This window comes from Acromyrmex echinatior, chromosome 2 (genome assembly GCF_024713525.1).
Source record: "Acromyrmex echinatior isolate Ae372 chromosome 2, ASM2471352v2, whole genome shotgun sequence".
Taxonomy (NCBI): Eukaryota; Metazoa; Arthropoda; class Insecta; order Hymenoptera; family Formicidae; genus Acromyrmex; species Acromyrmex echinatior.
Window position 1 is genome coordinate 10,267,343 of NC_141853.1, and position 19,344 is coordinate 10,286,686.

General features: G+C 41.3%; 1 protein-coding gene across 5 annotated transcripts in view; it reads right to left on the reverse strand.

Annotated features, from left to right (window-relative positions):
• The window catches only part of LOC105148048 (FERM, ARHGEF and pleckstrin domain-containing protein 1), a 36,689-nt gene that overhangs the window by 8,778 nt on the left and 8,567 nt on the right, over window positions 1-19,344 (reverse strand). For 4 of the 5 annotated variants that reach the window (XM_011059514.2, XM_087416655.1, XM_087416654.1 and 1 more), the window contains one exon: window positions 4,081-18,883. In XM_011059514.2, coding sequence (XP_011057816.1) covers window positions 10,293-18,883 — 8,591 coding nt within the window. In that variant the 3' untranslated portion in view covers window positions 4,081-10,292. Of the gene's footprint in view, window positions 1-4,080; window positions 18,884-19,344 lie in introns of those variants that run through there. The other variant, XM_087416657.1, reaches the window with a different exon arrangement.

The window sequence follows — 19,344 nt, forward strand, 5'->3', positions numbered from 1 at the left end:
CGACAAATATCCTCAACAAATATCCGAATCAGAATAGAAAGAGTTCCGTAAGAACAGCTAATAAACAGCTTATTCTTAAACGTCATTATAAATCTACGACTGGCCAAATTTGCCCCGAAATATGTGGAAATCAGACACATTAATAATATCCATGACTAGAAAAATTAGGTGCATTTATATTTGCATGCAGTAGAATTTGCGAAAAGAGAAAAAACTTAAAGTTATTTTACACTCTCTCTGATTATGATGAATCCATTCACAAAATGTTTGGCACTATTTTATCTAAAAAAATTTTTCATCGTGGTTGTCATCATATTATCATTCTATGTATGGTTAATACAAAGTGCCTTTTTCTTAACAATTAACGCGTTCGTAAATGAACAGTGCCAAGAAACAGTGCCAAGAACGAAGTTGTTCGATTCATCTTCATCTATTTTATAAATGGCCAAAAGTTATTAGGCAACATTTATCTTTGTTTTCTTACAAACTTAAACATACAATTTATATAATACCCGATTATTATGGAAATTAGTGCTTGAACTTTTCGTCAGAAATTTATTTCTCCAGTGTTCATATTTTGCCGACTTAATGCAAGTTCCGAAATTACAAGAGTATTAAAATTTCAAGCTTTCAATTCAATTTTCTTCTTTTGCACGCAAAAAGTTAAATACCACATATTTAACTTTCCCGTTGTTAAGATTAATTCCTTCTGGTATTTGAGAAAGTGAATTAAATCGCAGTTACATTAAATTTTTCACTCTCAATACGAAATCTGGCCGAATACAAATTAATGTTATTATTATTATTAACCCTGTATTGCATGACTTCTCTCGATGCTAATCAACTTTAAAAATAAAAGACGGCAAATTTGTATAAATATTTAAATCTTGTAAGAAGACACGTGTTTCCTGTATATAAAATTAATTTATTTATAATGTTATTAAAACAATATTTCAAAATAAAATCAATATGACAAAATCGAATACGCTCAGTTATATTTACCCGGATTTTTACGTATAACAAACGTAATGCAATAGAGGGTCAACTATTTATAACATATATCCATTGCAAGTGTCTCTGCGATTGACTACTCGATACATAACAGTCGTTCGGCTGTCACGCTCGGGTTATATTTATATATTGATCCCCTGAACCACTATCGAGATACGATATTGAGAAGCACGGAGGATGATTCTTTAGAATTCATAGTAAAAACAAAGGGGATACGGGATAATATCCATCAATTACGAACTTCTCGCCCCAGGCGTCAAGCATTATTGCTAAATTCGTGAACATTCGTATAGTAAATGTTAACTGTAATAATTCGACTTGTTGGGAGGTTTATAGGAGAGAAAAGCTCACGTTCGAACATTGAGGGAGATTTAAACAATTTCAATTATCGAGCACTACGAGAAACGTTCTCAGCGTTCTCTTGTCATTATCATGAATGATCCTTCAGGAGATTTGGAAAATAAGAAAGAGCGCTGAGAAATTTTCCATTAGAGTAACATAATATTTAAAATGTCTGAATTGTTTATATCTATCTCAGGTGTAGTCTCTTTCGTTGGAAGGAAAATTGTACAAGCTTCGAATAAATTGAGGAGAAATGGGACGGAGAGCCGAGGATGAACTCTTACGGTGTTTGTCCATACACATATACTGCAAAGATACTGTGATAAGAATTACAGTTAAATGAGCACGGTGACGTGTGACCGAGAACGGAGATTTTGTACAATTAATTAGGGGTTGACGTGACGAGACATTGTGACAGGTGGCAAAATACGTTCGTGATTCGTGACAGGGGCGCTACGTAATGGTTCCAAAGGTTCCTAAATAGTTAATAATTGACGTAGAAGTATATGTGTAACGTGTATGCGTGTGTGTATATATATATATATGTGTATGTATGTATGTATGTTGTGTACATGTGTAATAATGATGAATAAGATGCGGGAACGTTCAGTACCACGCTGCAACTAGAGATGTGAGTTTGACGATCGCGTTTTGCTATGTTCTCCACTCGTTTCAACAATATCATGGCAATAAAGAAATTCACAGATTATTTTTTTTTATCTTGCTATCACAGCTTAACGTAAGGCAGTGCGAAAACTGGTCGAGACTGTTCGATTTTGCGAAGAGACGTCGCAGCTGAACTGCGAATATTTCACCGCTTAAATTATTCAATGTTAGGGCGTCTCGACGAGACCGTGTCCTCTCTCGTTTTTTTTTTCTTGAGATTTGTCGACATGCTACTTCGGCGGAGATATCTCGTGCCCCTTCCGATCTTCGGGAAGCCGCTCTTCATAAATATAGTAGCGTACCATCAATGTGTACCATATCACGATCGTTCGATTAATGTAACTTCGTATATTCGTATGAGTGAAATTCACATCTCTACGCACGTTCTAGGCAGGGGGAAGGCAGGAACAGTTGACTATTATATATAAATGTATGTATAGCACAGAGACTAATATAATACAAAAATACGAGGGGGTGACGTTTTCGAGGATAAATTGCTTGAAACTACAAGAGTCGAATAATGATGGAAACTCTTCGAATTCAGCTGTAACAGTGCGATATCGCGTATATATACAATCGGGAATAGACATCGCACAACGTGTACAGCGTATTTTAGTTCGTAAGATATCGAAAGTTACAGCATTACTTTAACAACATGTTAAAACATCGCGTCGACGCGTTTTTAGAAGATCTAATTGCAACAATCTAAAAGTGCAGTGCCGGTGTATCGAGACTGTGAACATCTTGTGGACATTTTGTGCATATACGAAAGTCATCAGATTTTATACAGCGAGATTGTCTTTAACATTTTCTTCTCTTTTCTTTTCATTTTTAGATCATGAGCAACGTGACGATCTTCAGAATAAATACTTTAGAATAAATATGGTGTGGCTGAGGAGTTAAGTGCGTCTAAGATCTAAAGGACAAGAAATTTCGCTACGAAATGGAATTAACGAAGCGGAGAAACATGCTAATAAAGAGAGAAGCTGGTTAACAAAAGTGGTCCAAGTGAATCGCGAGAGGGGACAGCATATTTTATTCGCAAAGGCGAACTCTTCGATTCTCTGTCCTCTGAGAATTCTGACAGGAGAAAAGAAAAAAGGACTTCGTGGCGCTTTTATACACACGCGGAGCGATTTGGATATATAATGTATACCGTCCAAATATATATACATTGATGGTATTAATATATATATTATAAAACATCGCACACTCCGTGGTGTCGCTAGACGCTAAGGATTTTCTTTTTGACAGTAGAGAATTTTTACAAATCTTACGCTGTAATAACGAGAGAGCACAATATTCGTGGCTTCCTACCTTCCCCCCGCAAGAATCACAATCCCGTGATAGTGCTGCGTGAAAATCAAACGATCGCAAAGCATAGTGTTCAAGGGAATTGCAAAAGGATGTAGAGTAGAAGCTGGTACGCTTGGGATCTTGGTTTTTTGCGCTCTTTTCTTTTGCTCTTTTCTTTTTTCTCAATAATCTCGTTTCGCGATCCTTTGGTGCGTGCGGCCGCGCGATCTACTCGCGCGAGCCTCACTGTCGTGTAGCGTGGTACTTTCTTAGCCTCAACAGTGTGCGGTGTATGGCTTCCCGTTCAACGTGGGTACAGCGGTAAAAATCGATTAGTCAGGGTGCGTGGTGTTGCGTGAACCATTACGTTACGCACCTGGTTCACGCGGTAATGCATGTGCCAGGCCGGCGAGTTCACGTATCCGTTCGTGTAGGTCCAGCGATTGTAATCACCACCACCTGTCGAAAAGCATATGTAAAGTACACCGGGTACATATCTATATGTATACAAGTATATACGGTAGTCTGTCGTGCGAAGGCCTTGTCACTCTGTTCGTGATGTGTGATTTAGGGGACCCGTACACTCTCCGACATTTAAAAGAGCTGCCAATACGGCGCTTTCTTCTCCGATGTGAAAGATCTGCCGTTCTTTTAAAGATACTTTCACGTATTTTGCCACAAAAAGATAGGAAAGAGAGGCAAGGAAGGCTGTGTCTAATTCAGGGATGACTTAAACGATGTGGTTTCGTGATTTCGCCAATGTCATTTTTCTTTGAGCAATCAAAATTGAAATAAAAAAAAAAGAGACTAAATTTGATAAAAGTATACAAACGAGAGCAAAAAGAATAAAAAGATCAAGTCTTCGAAAATTCGATTGTTTTTTAGCGAGAATATATCAATGATTCTTTTCTGAGGAAAAAAAATCAATTCAAAATTGATAAAAAAATCAGTAAATATTTAAAGAAATATTTGTGATAGGTCTAGGACGCCCTGTGTCTAAAAGTATATATCGTCGTAAGTATGTCATTCCTTTTTTTAAACTGATCGACAAGTGCAGCTGTTCGAGGCACTTGCTTGGGCACTATTTCTAAATCAGATAATTCAATTTCGCGTGTCGAACGAAACGACACGCTTGATAATTGTATCTCGAAGAGTGAACTTCGAACTTTTATAATAAATAAAATGTGTATTCTCGATGTATTTCCATTTAACCTTTCATATGGTTTTATATGTTCAATTGATGTACACAAGGTGTCCTAGACCTAGTGAGCTATCTCTTGTTCGAGTCTGATGTCTGTTTCAAAAGGCGTTCTCCACGAGTTCTCGAGCAGACGCATCTCACGAGGACGGAAATATCCGTGTCGATATTTGGTTTCTTCGATTCCTCTATGTATTACGCGGTTCCGGATGCGACTGTATAACGTGTTACGAACTACGAGATTGAGTGAGAGACGTGATGACAGACGGGTTTGGGGTCCTCTGTTCCGAACTCAGACGGCGCGAAAACTTTCGCGGACACGTCAATGATCGCGTAAAGCATATGATCTGCATGAACGGGGAAACAGGCGTTATGTTTTACAGGAAACAAGACTGTGAAGCGAGTCGGCAACTTGTGCGCAAACACAAGTAAAGGGTCGGGGGAGACAAGTGCGAGATAGAGACGAGTGCGAATATGTAAGTGCGATAGGAAACCTTCTAATCAGAATTTTGACGAGGGTCCAACACTTTTCTTTCTTAAGAAAATTCCTTAAGAAACGGAAAGATATGTGTAATCCTTATGACGCACATAACGTACATCAATATTTGCCAAGTTTCATAGATATTCAATTTTGACGAATAATTAAAAGAAGTGAAAAGAAAACCGAAAGAGCATTTTTGAGGTTTTCTGAATGTCATTTAAATATTCTCTTTTTTGTAATTCTAACGAAAACAAAGATATTAAAAATTATATATTACAGTAAAAATAGAAAGAGAAATATATTTAATTTAACTATGGAAATTATTATCAAATATGGATAAAACCGCATAATTATTTATTAACATATTAAACGTAAAAATATCTCATAAATTGCAACTGCAGGTTGCTTGCTTACTTAATTATTTAAATTAGTTTAAAATATTAATTGGTTTTATATGAAATTATAATTTATATAGAAATTATGTTAATTTATATGGAATATCATTTATATAAAATTTATTGAAAAACATTATTTTTATAAATTTTATTTTACCAGCAAAAATTACTATAAATCATAATATTAAGAGAGAATTAAATGTTAATAAAATATCCTTTTAAAGTGTTAATTTACTTGTTATGTTTAAAAAAATAGAAATGTCAGAAATTGAAAACGCGAATTGAAAAAGAGTAATAGAAAAATAGTAATTAAAAATTACTATCTTAAGATTCTGATTAGAGTATTTCTAGGAGTAATATCATAATCCGAACTTGATCGTCTTAAGTCTGTCAGTGTTAGATCGTCTTAAGATTCCATCAACCGAAACTAACTTTATATCTTAAAATCGTAATTAAAACAATCTTAAATTTAAGATCGGACTATGAATATTGCTCTAGGTGCAATATCATACGATGACAGGACCGAATCTGACGATGCACAAATGCAGGAGCCAAGAGACGGGGAGGACGTACCAATATAGTGAGTTACGGCGAATTCGATGGAGTAAACGCGAGTGAATAGAAAAAAATCACGAAAGAAAGTGAGAAAAAAAGGGAAAAAAAAGAGAAAACAAAAGAAAAAAGAAAGAGAGAAGGGAGTAAAGAGGGTGAAAAAGAGAGAAAATTTCCAATCGGGTAAACTGAACTGATGAAAGTGATGTTACATTGTTTTCTTTTCGTAATGAAACGACAAACTTGCGCCATATTTCGTCCCAGCGGTTTGATAGCGTTCGTGCGTCTCCGATCGAGTTCGCCGCTGTACAGATACTCATACACAAATGGAGACATAATGATACTAATCACGCATCAAAGGGTTTTATTCGACTAATCGCCCAGGCCGTGCCACTATAGACATTAACGTAACTAGACCAGTATGACCTCTGCACCGATTACATTCGGAGAGATGAATCGTATGTTAACCGTTCGTCATTTGTGATTCTGCACCATAATTTCTCAAAAAGAGAAAAAAATTATGCTTCTTTTCAATAAATTGTGATTCATAGATTAAAGTATTCAGAATTTTAGCTTGGTTATTACGTAACAACTATAATCATTAAATTTATCGATGCGCAAAATGTGATTTTTACTTAAACTTAACTTTTATTTAAAAATTAGCGTCCTAACATTCACGTCAAAAGCCCTCTTTATTTCACTAATTTACATATGCCGACGCATAATTTTAAAGACCAAATTTATTTAAATTGATTTATTTATCTAAATATCGCTGCAAAAAAGATCGAAAGAAAAAAAAAAGACATTGTATCGTAAATCACATAGGCACAGATAAAGGAGGAAAAATCTTCGATCGTCGAAGATAAGTCATGGGAAGCTCTTTTCCAAATAGAGATACATTTACGGAAGATCCTTTGGAGATTTATTTTTCTCGTGCGTGGTCAGATAAGCCATCTATCGTTTCTAAGTCATGCTCCAAATTAGAACCATCGTGGAATTGCCGAAACCGCGACCTATTTAAGTGATTCGGCAACAGCCATTCCGATGGTCTCGCTTCGGACAATTCCGGGATAACTGTCATTCCTAGCTTGGACAACGACATGTACAGAGTGTAGTCAGAAAATCCAACAATATGACCCTGACACGTATCGACGTAATCCTGAAGTAAATCTTCGCATTTAAGCCTTTGGCTCGGAACATGCGCGGATATCAAAATTGAAAGTTTGCCAAATAAAGCATGCCATCATTTATCGGCACTCAGCGTTCGTTCCTGTGTGCGTCTCACACATTTCGCACTATATATTCCTTTCATCGTAATATACGATCATCAGATAACGATTTTAATGGAGCCGTGTATAATAACGATGATATGGCGAGAATCTCCGATATATTAAGAGTACATAACGATTTCGCCTCGTAATCAGGAATGCTGCAATTCCCGAACGAATTATTGACGAATTATTGCTGTAATGAATTATATTTACCACGAATCTATTCAAAGATACTTTTTTTTCGGATATACTTTAACAAGCCTTTAAAATTAAAATAATGCTTCAGTTGCCATTTATAAATAACCGTGTTCTACAACAGGAGGAGTAGTTAAAGTTACTTAGTTCCATATCAATTAAGTCAACCCTGCTATTCCGTTTGAGATTTATTTTTATCTGTTTTCATCTTTAAGATGTAACAGGTATCGCACCTAACATTTTAAAAGTTCGTAGCTCGATATTTCGTTTTTTAAATACGTATTTATGAAACGTATACAAGAAAAATATCCATATTCGATGAAAATCAAATTGAAATATATAAAGAGTACGAAAATACTAAACAAGTCGCGACAGCTCTAAAGTAAATTTAAAATGGCAGCAATTCCTTATATCCATTCAACAAAAATAAGCAAAGTCGCGTTTCTGACAATGTCGTGTAAATTTGCAATTGTGATCGTTATCCCGGAAACATATCGTGTACATTCGTAATATCCGTATCAGACTAGAGATTGAGATGAATTGAAATTTGACCAATCGAAGCGAAGTTCACTAAACCTAATATTGGTTTTCTTTCTTCTGACTGGTCTTCTGATGGGTAAATTCTAATGCAATCTCAATCTTAATTTCTAATCTGACATTGTATGAACATTACTCGTTTTCTTTTTCGCATAATCTGTACCTACATTTACATATACTTTACCTATCTAAAGACGCGTTAAGGAAATCACATGCACACGCACGTGCGCGCATAAACGCGTCGTAGTTCGCGTCGAAATTGTCACGCCTCGCTATCATAGTTAAATTATGCACATGACAAATATGGTATAAAAACTAGGCACAATGCAAGCCAATGAGAAATCCAAATGGGACTTTCTATTGCTTCGCTCAAGTCGGACTCCTTCCTGAAGTTTTTCCTGGTCAAACTGCACGTTTCTTTCATCAGGAAGCATCTCTTTTCTACCATAATTCACTCGCTGATCGCAAGCCGATCTTTTTCTCTCCTTTTCTCTCAAAATCACCGATCTAAGAGAATAATTGTGAGCAATAAAAAATATAATATATAATACATACGGATTGTATTGGTCTCAAATAGAAATTTTTCTGAACGGATCGTATTAGTCTCAAATAGAAATTTTTCTGAATGAGCGAAAGAAAAGAAAAAAAGAAAAGTCATAAGATTTTCCGGAAACAGCCGAGACGCGTTTCTACCTGCAATCTTCTTCTCAAACAAGTATCGGCGATAAATAATCGCCACCAGTAACAATTTTAATATAGAGCATAGATTTCCCGGCCTGATCTTGCGAATATATTTGTCGCTAGGCGAATAAGTCTGACGTATTAATGATTAGACGAGACTTAAGTTTCCACCTAAAACAGAGAGCATAGCAGCTACCACTCGGTTGGTCCATCGCCAACGTCTATTAACGAGTAACAGGTGCTCCTCTTGCTCGTCGAGGGTAATTCCATACACGCAGGATATACTGGAGATGCATCTGCCGGCGCCATTAAAAACGCGAGAAGGCGCGATGCATCACGTTTACGTATCTACGTTGAGCAACTTTTCTTCCTCTCCTTTCTAATTCGCGTGCGCGAAGCAAACCGCGGCGTAATCATAGGATCGCGTTGTCGTTGCTGTTCGGAATTCAATTCGAACTGGAAACAATCGTCCCGGACGATCTTATGTAATTCCGCGTTTCGTTTCCCTCGTTTCTTCCTCGAGGGAATTCCACTTCGAGCGACCGTTGCTCGCGATTGATTGTCCTGGATGAATTTCAAGGTAGCGCGACCGAATAAAACGTCGTGTATTCGCGACGCAGTGATTTAGCGCTGATTTATTACAACGTCGTTACAGCATGGTGCGATAACGGTTGCACGATCACGTGGGAGCGCTGAATGTAATCGTATGTAACAAAGTTACGTTAATTTTTTTTTTATTTTTTTTTTAAGGAGAAAGAACAGAATATTTACGTTATTCGTTATTTGCACAATTATCCTTAGCAATATCTCGTGTAAAAAAACAAAAGAGTTCAAGCCGATTAAAGGGTTAAAAATGATTCGCGATGACACAGCTCGTTTTAAGTTTTTTTTTTTTAAGTTTACAATTATCTTCAAAAATCCTACGTCGATCTTTCAATTTCTATGCCTTATAACATTATTATTAATAGGATATAACGTGTCGCAAGTAACGATTATCATTCTCCAACGAGTCGCGCACGGGCACGCTGATCACGATAGTTAAGATACTTCACTTCCCGTGTATATTATGTATATGAATATTACTCGCTAAAGTATACTCATATCTACTGGGCGATGGGGACCAAAGAGATTCTATCATTGATGATATCAAAGTAAATCGGGTCTCTAAAACGCGTAACAAACCGTATCCGTATTCCTAACGATATAATTATGCTACTTTCCTCGCGCAGCTTTTGATCATTCAGCTTTTTGGGCTTTCCAGCCCGGAACGACAAACGTCGTCTTCGTCTTACGTCTGTCCTGCTTTCATCGTCTTTAATTCGCTCGTGTCGTCATTCATACCCGTATAATACCTCTCGATTCTCGATTGCCACTCAGCAAAACTTCGCAAAACTTCGCCGGGCAAATCGTCGTTGTTGAATCAAGAATGCAGAAGATCAGGCCGAGTCGTCGAGATTTGTTCCCATTTGATCTTTCACGCGACAGACATAAGTCGAGAGTGCCTACATACGGAGTCTGTCAATTCTAAAAGTGCGTTCAATTCCATACGACTGGGAACTTGCCTATAAATTCTGCTAATTTGAGCCCCGAGTGAGCGTGACCGATATTGTGCTCAATTTTCTCTTTTCCTCGGGCGTTTCTATTTAGTGTCGATCGTCGACATTGCGTCAACGCTGCTGCTGTCGATGATGTTCATCTTTCGTCTCGAGGGACATTTCATCGTCCTCGTCGTCGTCTACGTCTAGATTCTGACTTTCTGGTAGCAGCGGTGGCGGTATGGTTGCCACGTCGAAACTGGAATCAGTGCTGGATATTATGTGGCCGTCCTTGATCTCAAGATCGACTACTACGCGGTGTCGCCTCTTAGCATTCTGCTGTCGTTTCCGGCGGAATGCCCGTTGACCCCGATCAGGCGTGTGCGCCGGGCTATCCATGCTCGAGGAGGTGTCACCCTCGCTCTGTGGACTACGGCTCGACGAACAAGGCATCGTCTTTGTTCTGATCTGCGTCTTGATTGGCATAGGCGGACTAGATGTAGTCGATTCGCCGCTCAGACTCGTGGTAGAATAATATGGGGTCGACTTCGCTCGAATCGGCACCATCACAGGCCGTTCAGTGGATCGTGTGCCCTGATACCTGCCTGTTTCATGTGGACTCGGTTCTGAGAAGCCGCGATCGAATTTGCCTGTCGATTTCATCGATGGTTTCTCTCGCTCCGGGACGTCTCTTCGTTCCTCAGATAACCAATCGTCCGGTATTCTCGATTGTAACGTCAGATCGGCATATTTCTCGTGCATATCTTCCGAACTGTCCCCCCGGCCGACTTCCATCCGTATTTTCTCGTTACTAAAATACTTCATTGCAGGCACATTATCGTACAATTGATCCTCCTCATCCTCTTCGGGAATTGGCAGCGCCGTGTCATCAACGCAGATCGTATCCTCGTCTGGAACCATTTGAAAATCATCGTCGATGGCCTCGTCGTACTCATTTCGAAGGGTGATACGAGGTGGCGAAGTGTCGGCGAATTCTTGGTGACAAACGCCTTGCTGTTCGTCATCGTATCGGCGCAGACGATGATGTTCATCGAATTGGCTCTCAATAAATCGTCGCGCCTCATCGAACTCGTCATCGTGCGTTTGAGATTTATGTGAACGATCGTCATCATTCTCGATAGTTTTGGCTTGTAAAGTCTCGTGCTGTTTGATCATAGAACCGGTGGCTTCATCCTCGTGAAGAAACGAGGAAGTAACTGTCTCGGGTGGAGAAGGCAGTGGTGGCGACACGGGTAGCGGTAGTGAAGAGGGAGATGGCGGAGATGGAAGGGAGGAAGTATCTGCAGATTGACATTTCGAGTTTGGTCTCATGCTAGTCGCACTTCTCTCGGATGTGGTGGTATCACTCTGACTTTTGTCCACGGCTGTGGCGTAATACTGTTGTGGTATCACCGTTGTGCTACCTGACCAGTCTGAGATCGAGGCGCCAAGTTCCGCAAGCGAGTTGTCGTCAGACTTCGTACCAGAGTACTGGCAAAACTGACGCACGGTGTTGTTTGAGCTGGACCATTCGGACATAGACAAGCCCATCGACGTGTCCTCGCTATGCGACGAACCAGTTATGTACGAATTTGATTTCGGTTTTACCGCGATTTTGACTGTACCGTCGGCCGTTGTCACAGACGTCGAACTTTGTCCGTCCTCCAAAAGAGTCGAATGCAGATCATCATGCAGCGTTCTATTCTCGTCACTGGAATCACTGTCTTGTTCCGCATGAACAGGCGTCTCCGTACTGTCCGTCACGGTCACTTTGACGGCTTCCTCCGGTTTGATTTCCATATAAAATGTCTCTACGTGACTCACTACCGGTGTTTCAAAAACAGGTGAACTGGGTGGCGATGGCCAGTCCTCGGAACTTTGCAACTGCAATCGTGATCGCCTGGTCGTTCGCGGCGATTTCGAGTCTTCCTCATGCGCACCAACCACGTCGATGGGAATGTCTGGTAACTCGGAAGATGTTCTGCGATCATCAGAAACGGATGGTAACGCCGTACCAGACGGAGGATCCGATGATAGAGACGGCTGATGATCGCTTGACATTAAAGACTCGTCGTCGAGACTCGGTGACCTCGAGCTGGGCTTAAAGGAGTCCTCCAAGTCGCTTCTGTCTTGCTCCGACGTAGTCGATCGTTCGGATATTCTTGACAGCGTACGTGAAAGTGAAAATGCGCCATAATTAGCTAATATTTCGGGACCAATAATAAAGGTGCCAGGAAAATCCGCTAGGTCTTCTTGGAAACTATCCTCGTTCTGACCATTGCTGTCCTCAGACTGCGATTGCTGTGCGTTGCTCTCATCCTGAGGCACCCAGCCGTCCTCGAGACTGGAACTACCGGAGCTTCCCTGCGGGAATGATTTCCACGTGACGTTCATTTCTTGTTTCGGAGGAGGTTGCGTGCCGTTACTGTCATCATCCAAGGAACCGCTGTCTCGGGCGTCTTCGATCATAGCGATTTCCCGACGATCTATTATGGGTTGTATCTGACCGATTCCTAATGGTCGAGCGATAGAACACGAACTAGAGTCTGGGTCTTCTCTGTCCGGTGTCCAAGTATTGGTTTCTTCGCTTCTCGAACGTTCAGTACTCAGTCTGAGTTTTTTGTCGATGGAGAGACGATTGGAATCCGCGATCTCCATAGTCTCTTTCGCTGGTTCATCTTCCGGTAATTCTTCCGCCGTTTCTTCATCTTCTTTCTTCATCTCCAGGTATTCCGGCGTCAATTCAACCTCGACCAATGTTTTCTCATCCATCTTATCAATACCATAGTCCGGTGAACTTAACTCGCTATCCGCGCCTCGCGTCTGGACTTGCGTATCAAGCGCATCAAGCGTATCCTCGCTCGTATCAAGAGAGTCCAACCGTTTATTTTCCTCTTCTTCTCGTTCATCGATGTCCTCCACCCGTACTTCTACTATTTCTTCTTCTTCCTCCTCCTGATTCATATCGTCGTCGGAACACTCTTCAATAGATATTTGTATTGGCGACTTGACCATATCTGGAGGATCATCCTGATCATAATTAAAGAAAAACATGTCCTCCCGAGCCGCGCTTATAGTTACATCAGGTACATCATCTCTCTCAGACGGACTTCTCGAACCTTCAACTCTGACATGAAAGTCGTATGGACGAGGTGAAGAAGATTTCGGCGATACAGTTTCGCTAATTTTTGCATTTGTTTCTCCATCAGAAACTTCGCTCGGCGAATCTTCAGTTTGTCTACAAACAGCTTCTGTGCTAGCGCTCTTCACGAAGACTGTAGAAACTGCTGATTGATCTTGATCTAACTGAACTTTTGATGTACCAACCTTTGCATCGGAACTCTCCTGAGAAGCTTCCTGTTCAACACCGGATTCGGCGGAACTTTGATCGATGAATTTTGTCGCTTCCTCCATTTTAGCGTTCTGTATGACCGATGTTTGCGTTCTGTTTCCGTTAATAGAACTCACAAACGGCATTTGGCCGCCTTCTTGTCCCTCATAGAAATCAACGCAAGGAACAATTTCGTTACATTCTGTCAGTGGCGACTCTAGGTACTGCGTCGAAGTCTCGGTAACAGACAAAGAATCCGTACATATCTCTGGCACAGTCGTGTGATCGGTACTGTCAGATTTGTGATTCGGCGAGGCTTCCATCTGAACTGAAAACACCTTTGATATCGTACTTGCGCCTTGAACAGCGTTCTCTTGATCCTCCAAATTCTCCGACACATCCACTGTGTCATCTTTGCTGGAGAACGCGTTCGCCGGCGGTAGTCTGTGCACGGAGATTACGGCGGCGTCCAAAGATTTCGCGCGCCGCTGAGCAGTAGGTGACTGCGTTGCGCCTTGACGCTGAAGAGCACCAATCCCGCTACCTTCCGAAAGGCCAAGACGTGCGCGAGCAAACAGAATAGGTGTCTGTCCCGGTTTCCGTAAGACTAAAGGAGATTGAGTTAAATCCTGAACAAGCGTCGTTTTCTTTATACTAATTTGTTCTTTGCTTGGCTCTTTGCCTGATTCCTTAACCACTTCCTTGGACTCGTCCGTTGTTCGTTTAGTATCCATTGGCTGATCAATTACTACATCAGGTTTAACAGACGGCTTAGAATCCTTCTCTTGTTTAGGTTGTTTTGATTCAGCAGCAGTTTCCTCGCTAGTCGCTTCCACTTTCAAAGCCACTTTCCCACGTGTTATTTTCGTATCCTGTTTTGGCATTGCTTCTTTTGCCATAGCAGATTTATCGGCAGCTGCCTTGGCAGCAGCTTTGATTCTCTTCGGTGAGATTTTCTCTACTGAATCTTTCTTTTCCGTACTTCCCAAACTTTTAGATATTCCCAGTGACTTCGGTCTCGATTTCTCAGATTTTATCGTGCCCTTAATCAGTTCATCGTCGACGGATGCAGATTTCGCACGAGTCTTCGTTTCTTCCTTTTCCTCCTTCGATGTTGAAAATGGCTTGTCAGACAATCTAGTTACGGATTTTGATCTGCCTTTTTGTACAATGCTTATCTCTGGCGCCACGTCAGTCGAATCTATTATTATGATCTCCTGTGGCATTTCACCGAGTTTCAATTTGGATTTGTCGATTTTTGTACTCACTGATGGCGAACGTGACTCCTTCGATGCGCTCTTTTTCAGTGGCGGTTTGTCGCCTTCTAACGATTTTGATTGTTTTTTAAAATCTTTTTTCGGTTCGGACTTCACCTTCCTCATTCTCTTCGGAGAGACATCTTGCACGAAATGTTTATTCTCGACTTCCGGTGAGAGCAAAGTATCGATCGGCGCCTTCTCTTCTGCCAACGATAAAGATTTCGATCTTATGGGTTCCGCGTGCGGTCTCAGCATGAAAGGAACGAACTCAGGAACTTTAAGACTATCCAACTCTAGAGTAGGTTTCACAGGCACTTCGTCCAAAGGCAAATCGGCGACTGGATCCACGAAATCATCAAATCCTGTATCAATGATCTTTGGTCTCGATATTCGTGTAGCGGAATTTTTACTAACTTCCGAAAATTTCGATTCTATTCTCTCCAAAATACGTTTTGTTTTTTCGGGAATACTTGGCTTCTCTAATGTTTTGGGTTTCTCCGGAATCGGCGGTTTCTGCGGTTTGATTTCCAATGTAGCCGGTATGTGAACTTCAGCTATTACAGACTGTACGTTATCTCTTTTTTGATCATCGTCAGATAATTCATCGACGACTCGTTTCGAGGAACGATTCCATTCTTTAACCATCTGTTCGATATTACTGACTTGATCACTTATTGATTTCCCGTCAGCTTGTTCGCCAGGAATATCGGGTAACGGTATTTTTTCAATGCTATCTTGCTTTTCTAAACTATCGTCCGGTGCTTTCAGACTATCTTTCTCAATTTTCGCCTTGCGTTCCAAATTTTGCTTCATTTCCATGCTAACGATATCGGCAAAATTTAGAGCAGCTTTTACGGCATCCGCCGCTTTCGCGATACTGGTGGGACTTCTGGGCGCACCGTCGAGAGATTTCTTCTTCTGTATCACAGAGACGATAGTTACGTTAGAATCAGTCGGCGACTTTTTGGGCGAACGTTTTTCGATAGCCGAGATAATAGTGATATTCGGTTCCACCGGCGACAATTTCGAAGGCTTTTTGTCCAAACTCGAAGATTTCTTGCACGTGTAATCCTCGATGATAACTTCGGCTTTGTTTCTATCTAACGAGCCGCCCTTTTGTGAGAACTTTTCGGGAGACTGAGTCTTCACTTTCGAAGGGCTTCTCTTGCTGGGCGATAAACTGCAAACGATGCTCTTTGGATCTGTAGGCGAAAGTTTCGATGTAGGACTTAAAATACTCTTCGGCTTATCCGAAGGGCTTAATATCGATTTTGGTCTTGCGGTAGTAACCGTGCCGCTCTTCGGTTTATCCGGAGATACTTTATTGCTGGCCTTTTCTATCGAGGCAAGCTTAGTTAGATCGAAATATGGGAGATCCGTTACCATTTTCAATGATAACTTCGGTAAATCCTTGGCGAGACTCTTGACATTCCTCGAGGTTTTACTGCTATCCGACTCGGATTTTTCATCGGATGCGGTGCCGTTCATAACATGCCTCTTATGCAACGTATACGGAATATCGACATTGTTTTTCTGTATTGCTGCGCTGTCTGAAAACGGTTCTTCATCGCCAGAGTCGGCCGGTGTTAAATCTATGGATTTCTGGTGCATCAGTATATGCCTCTTGCTGTTGCTGGATCCTAATCTTTGCCGTGCCGGATTTGGATCGCTCTTCGTACGCTCTACTGGCACGTGTCCGGGTAATGCAGTTTCCTCGAAACCTAGCACGACACCGCCAACAACCTTCGGCTCGTACTCGGCAAACACGGTTTTTGACTTCAAATTCTCCATCTCATGCGGTACGCCAATAACAGTTTCCGTACGGGATTCGATGGATAGTTTAGCTTGCCGCTCGCGCTCTCGTCTTTCGTCATCTTTCCGTGCTTTCTCCAAACTCCTCCAATCATCACGTTCCCGCGGTTTTTCTTCCGGTTTGCTTTTCTCAAGTTTGTTCCTAGTTTTCTTTTGATCTTTATGTTCCATTCTTTCGATATTTTTTCTACGTTCCACATTGTCGAAATCCAAGCACTCGAGACTCCTTCCCTCCCGTGACTCTAAGCGTCCTAAGTATTTTCGTTCACGTGAATCTAGCTTCTCTAGACTCTTTCGCTCGGCGCTCCTTGATTCGATCTTTCTCTCATAGGTTCGTTCTCTTTGTTCATAACGTTCCAAAGATTTCAAACGTTCGATCGCTCGTGGATCGAAGTCAAACTTTTGAGAATCGAGTCTCTCTATGCTCATCCTCCGTTGCTCTTTCGGAGTCAACCGCTCGAATGGGCTTCTATTGTCGGAATCAAAGCGTTCTAAAGTATGCCTTGCATCGTAATCGATAGAAGCAGCTCTACTCTTTCTCGTTTCCCGAGAATCGATCCGTTCGATACTTCTCTCGCGACGCTCTAAATGCCGATGATTGCTCTTCTCTTTAGGACTCTTTAAATGCTCCATACTGCTGCGCAGCCCTTGAGAGTCTAAACGATCGACACTCTTACCGCGCGATTCATAGAAATCATTGTAATAAAAGGCACTCTTTTCCCTTGAATCTAGGTGCTCGTAACTTCTCTCGCGCATATCAAGTCGCTCGATGCTTCTACGTAGCTCGCGCATATCGGCCCGATCTATACTGCGACGACCGTGACTGTCTGATCTTCGCTCGCGCGAATCGAGCCGATCTACTGAACGACGTTCTCGTGAATCACTCTTATCCATTCGTCTGCATTCTCTTGAATAGTCCCGTTTTCGCTCCTCCCTCTCAATGCTTCTACGCTCCTTCGACAAGACTTTCTCAATCTTAACGTCAGCATCTCTCGATTTCTTATCTCTAGATTTATGACCTCGACCTAGACTACCTGTCTCGACATATAACCGCGGTGGATGATCATCCAGACTAGCAATACTGCGTGCCCTAGTCGTCCTACCTTTCGCGCTATGATCTAATGTTCTACTTCCGTCAACCGGACTTAGATCGTCATCAATTCGCGATTTCGGACGCATGATACCTTCGTCTCGCAAGACTTCTGAATCTACGTGTGTGATCTTATACTTGGGCTTTAAGTTCTTCAATTCGTTCAAGACAGACATCTTTTGCTTCTGTACCTGCATCACCACGGGATCTTTTCTTACGGAGTCCTGATGCGGAATACCCGTTTTGGGTGGCTGTTCCACGGAATTAGCGTGTCTCGTTTCAAATTTGCGTTCTATTTGAGTACCTGTCCGTTGTATTCTAGATTCGGTGATCACGAAATCGTTATCTACCTTAGATACAGCTGAGTACCGATCGATGGACTTAATTTTAGAGTTCTTAAGATCAGTAAACGCGGATCTGTATTGTTGTTTCTCTGAAGGCTTTAACGATCTGTGCTTGACGAAGGAATCGGTTTCGGAGTCCATTTGGAACATCTCGTGCTCGATTCCTTCGTCGCTCTGATCGGATATTGGTTCGTCGTGCGGACTAGAATACGATTCCGGATACTCGAATTCATGTTCGCGTTCCAAAAGCTCGTAAGAATCGTGTGAGAGATCGTCATGTGATAGATCTCCAGCGGGACCCGATTCCTCATGGCCCGATTCGGTAGACAACGACGACGTTCCCGGGTAGGAACTGCTGTAAACACGCTCGGGGACAGAATCGTGATCTAGGGAAGGTAATTTCGAACTAGCGGCGCTATACGAACGATTACTTTCGTCGTAACGTGTTATGGGGTTATCTAGTTCACCCTGGGAGGCTAACTGGAATGGATCTAATGGAAGGTCCGCGGTGACTTTGTCGTCCCGCGGCCGCGCTTTACCGGAGTCCTCAAAACTAGAAGCGTACAACTCGCGACAACTAGCCGACCGTTGCCAGGGGTATCTGGGCAGAGGTCGTGGTAGTGGGAATTCGGGAGGACTGCTGTTAGAGGGGCTGATACGACCTGTTGATGAAATCCGTTGCTGGCTGGTAGCATGCATCTGCCGCTGTGCTGGGACCTGGCTGGGGGTGGCTGGTGAATGGACGTCGATAGAGGTGAGCGTCCGAAACGATGTAGCTGTGTCTTCTCGACGGTGAATCGTCCCTCCCATCGAGACACTCGTCACAGTCGTCGGAGAATCCAGCGTCATCGAACCGCATGACAGAGACTGAGCTGGGGTTGCCAGAGCTAAAAAAAAACGCATGATATAAATCTCCTTTCTTCTACGTTCACATATGACATAACAGAATTTTTTTGTTATTCTTATGCGATTATGCCTCTGTCATGTTAATTATTCTAATGAATATTTAATTAATGAAACGACTATTGCGGAAAAAATGAATTCAACGCATGCAAACGTATGATATTTCAACTTTTTTTATTCTTTTGAATAAAGAAATAATAAAAATAAATCACAAAATAAACGAGTATTAGTGAGTTAGTACTCAATATCAATAATAAAGAGTAAATTAATAGTCGATATTATTAGACACTTTTATATATAATATTATATTACTTTGTTATAATAATCAATAATATTATGATATCATTCTGATATGTGTATGATATGTATAATCATTAATCAGTATATATTATCATCTATAAATAAGTAAAATATAAATATCATATTTTGTTTCTTTTCGAAAACT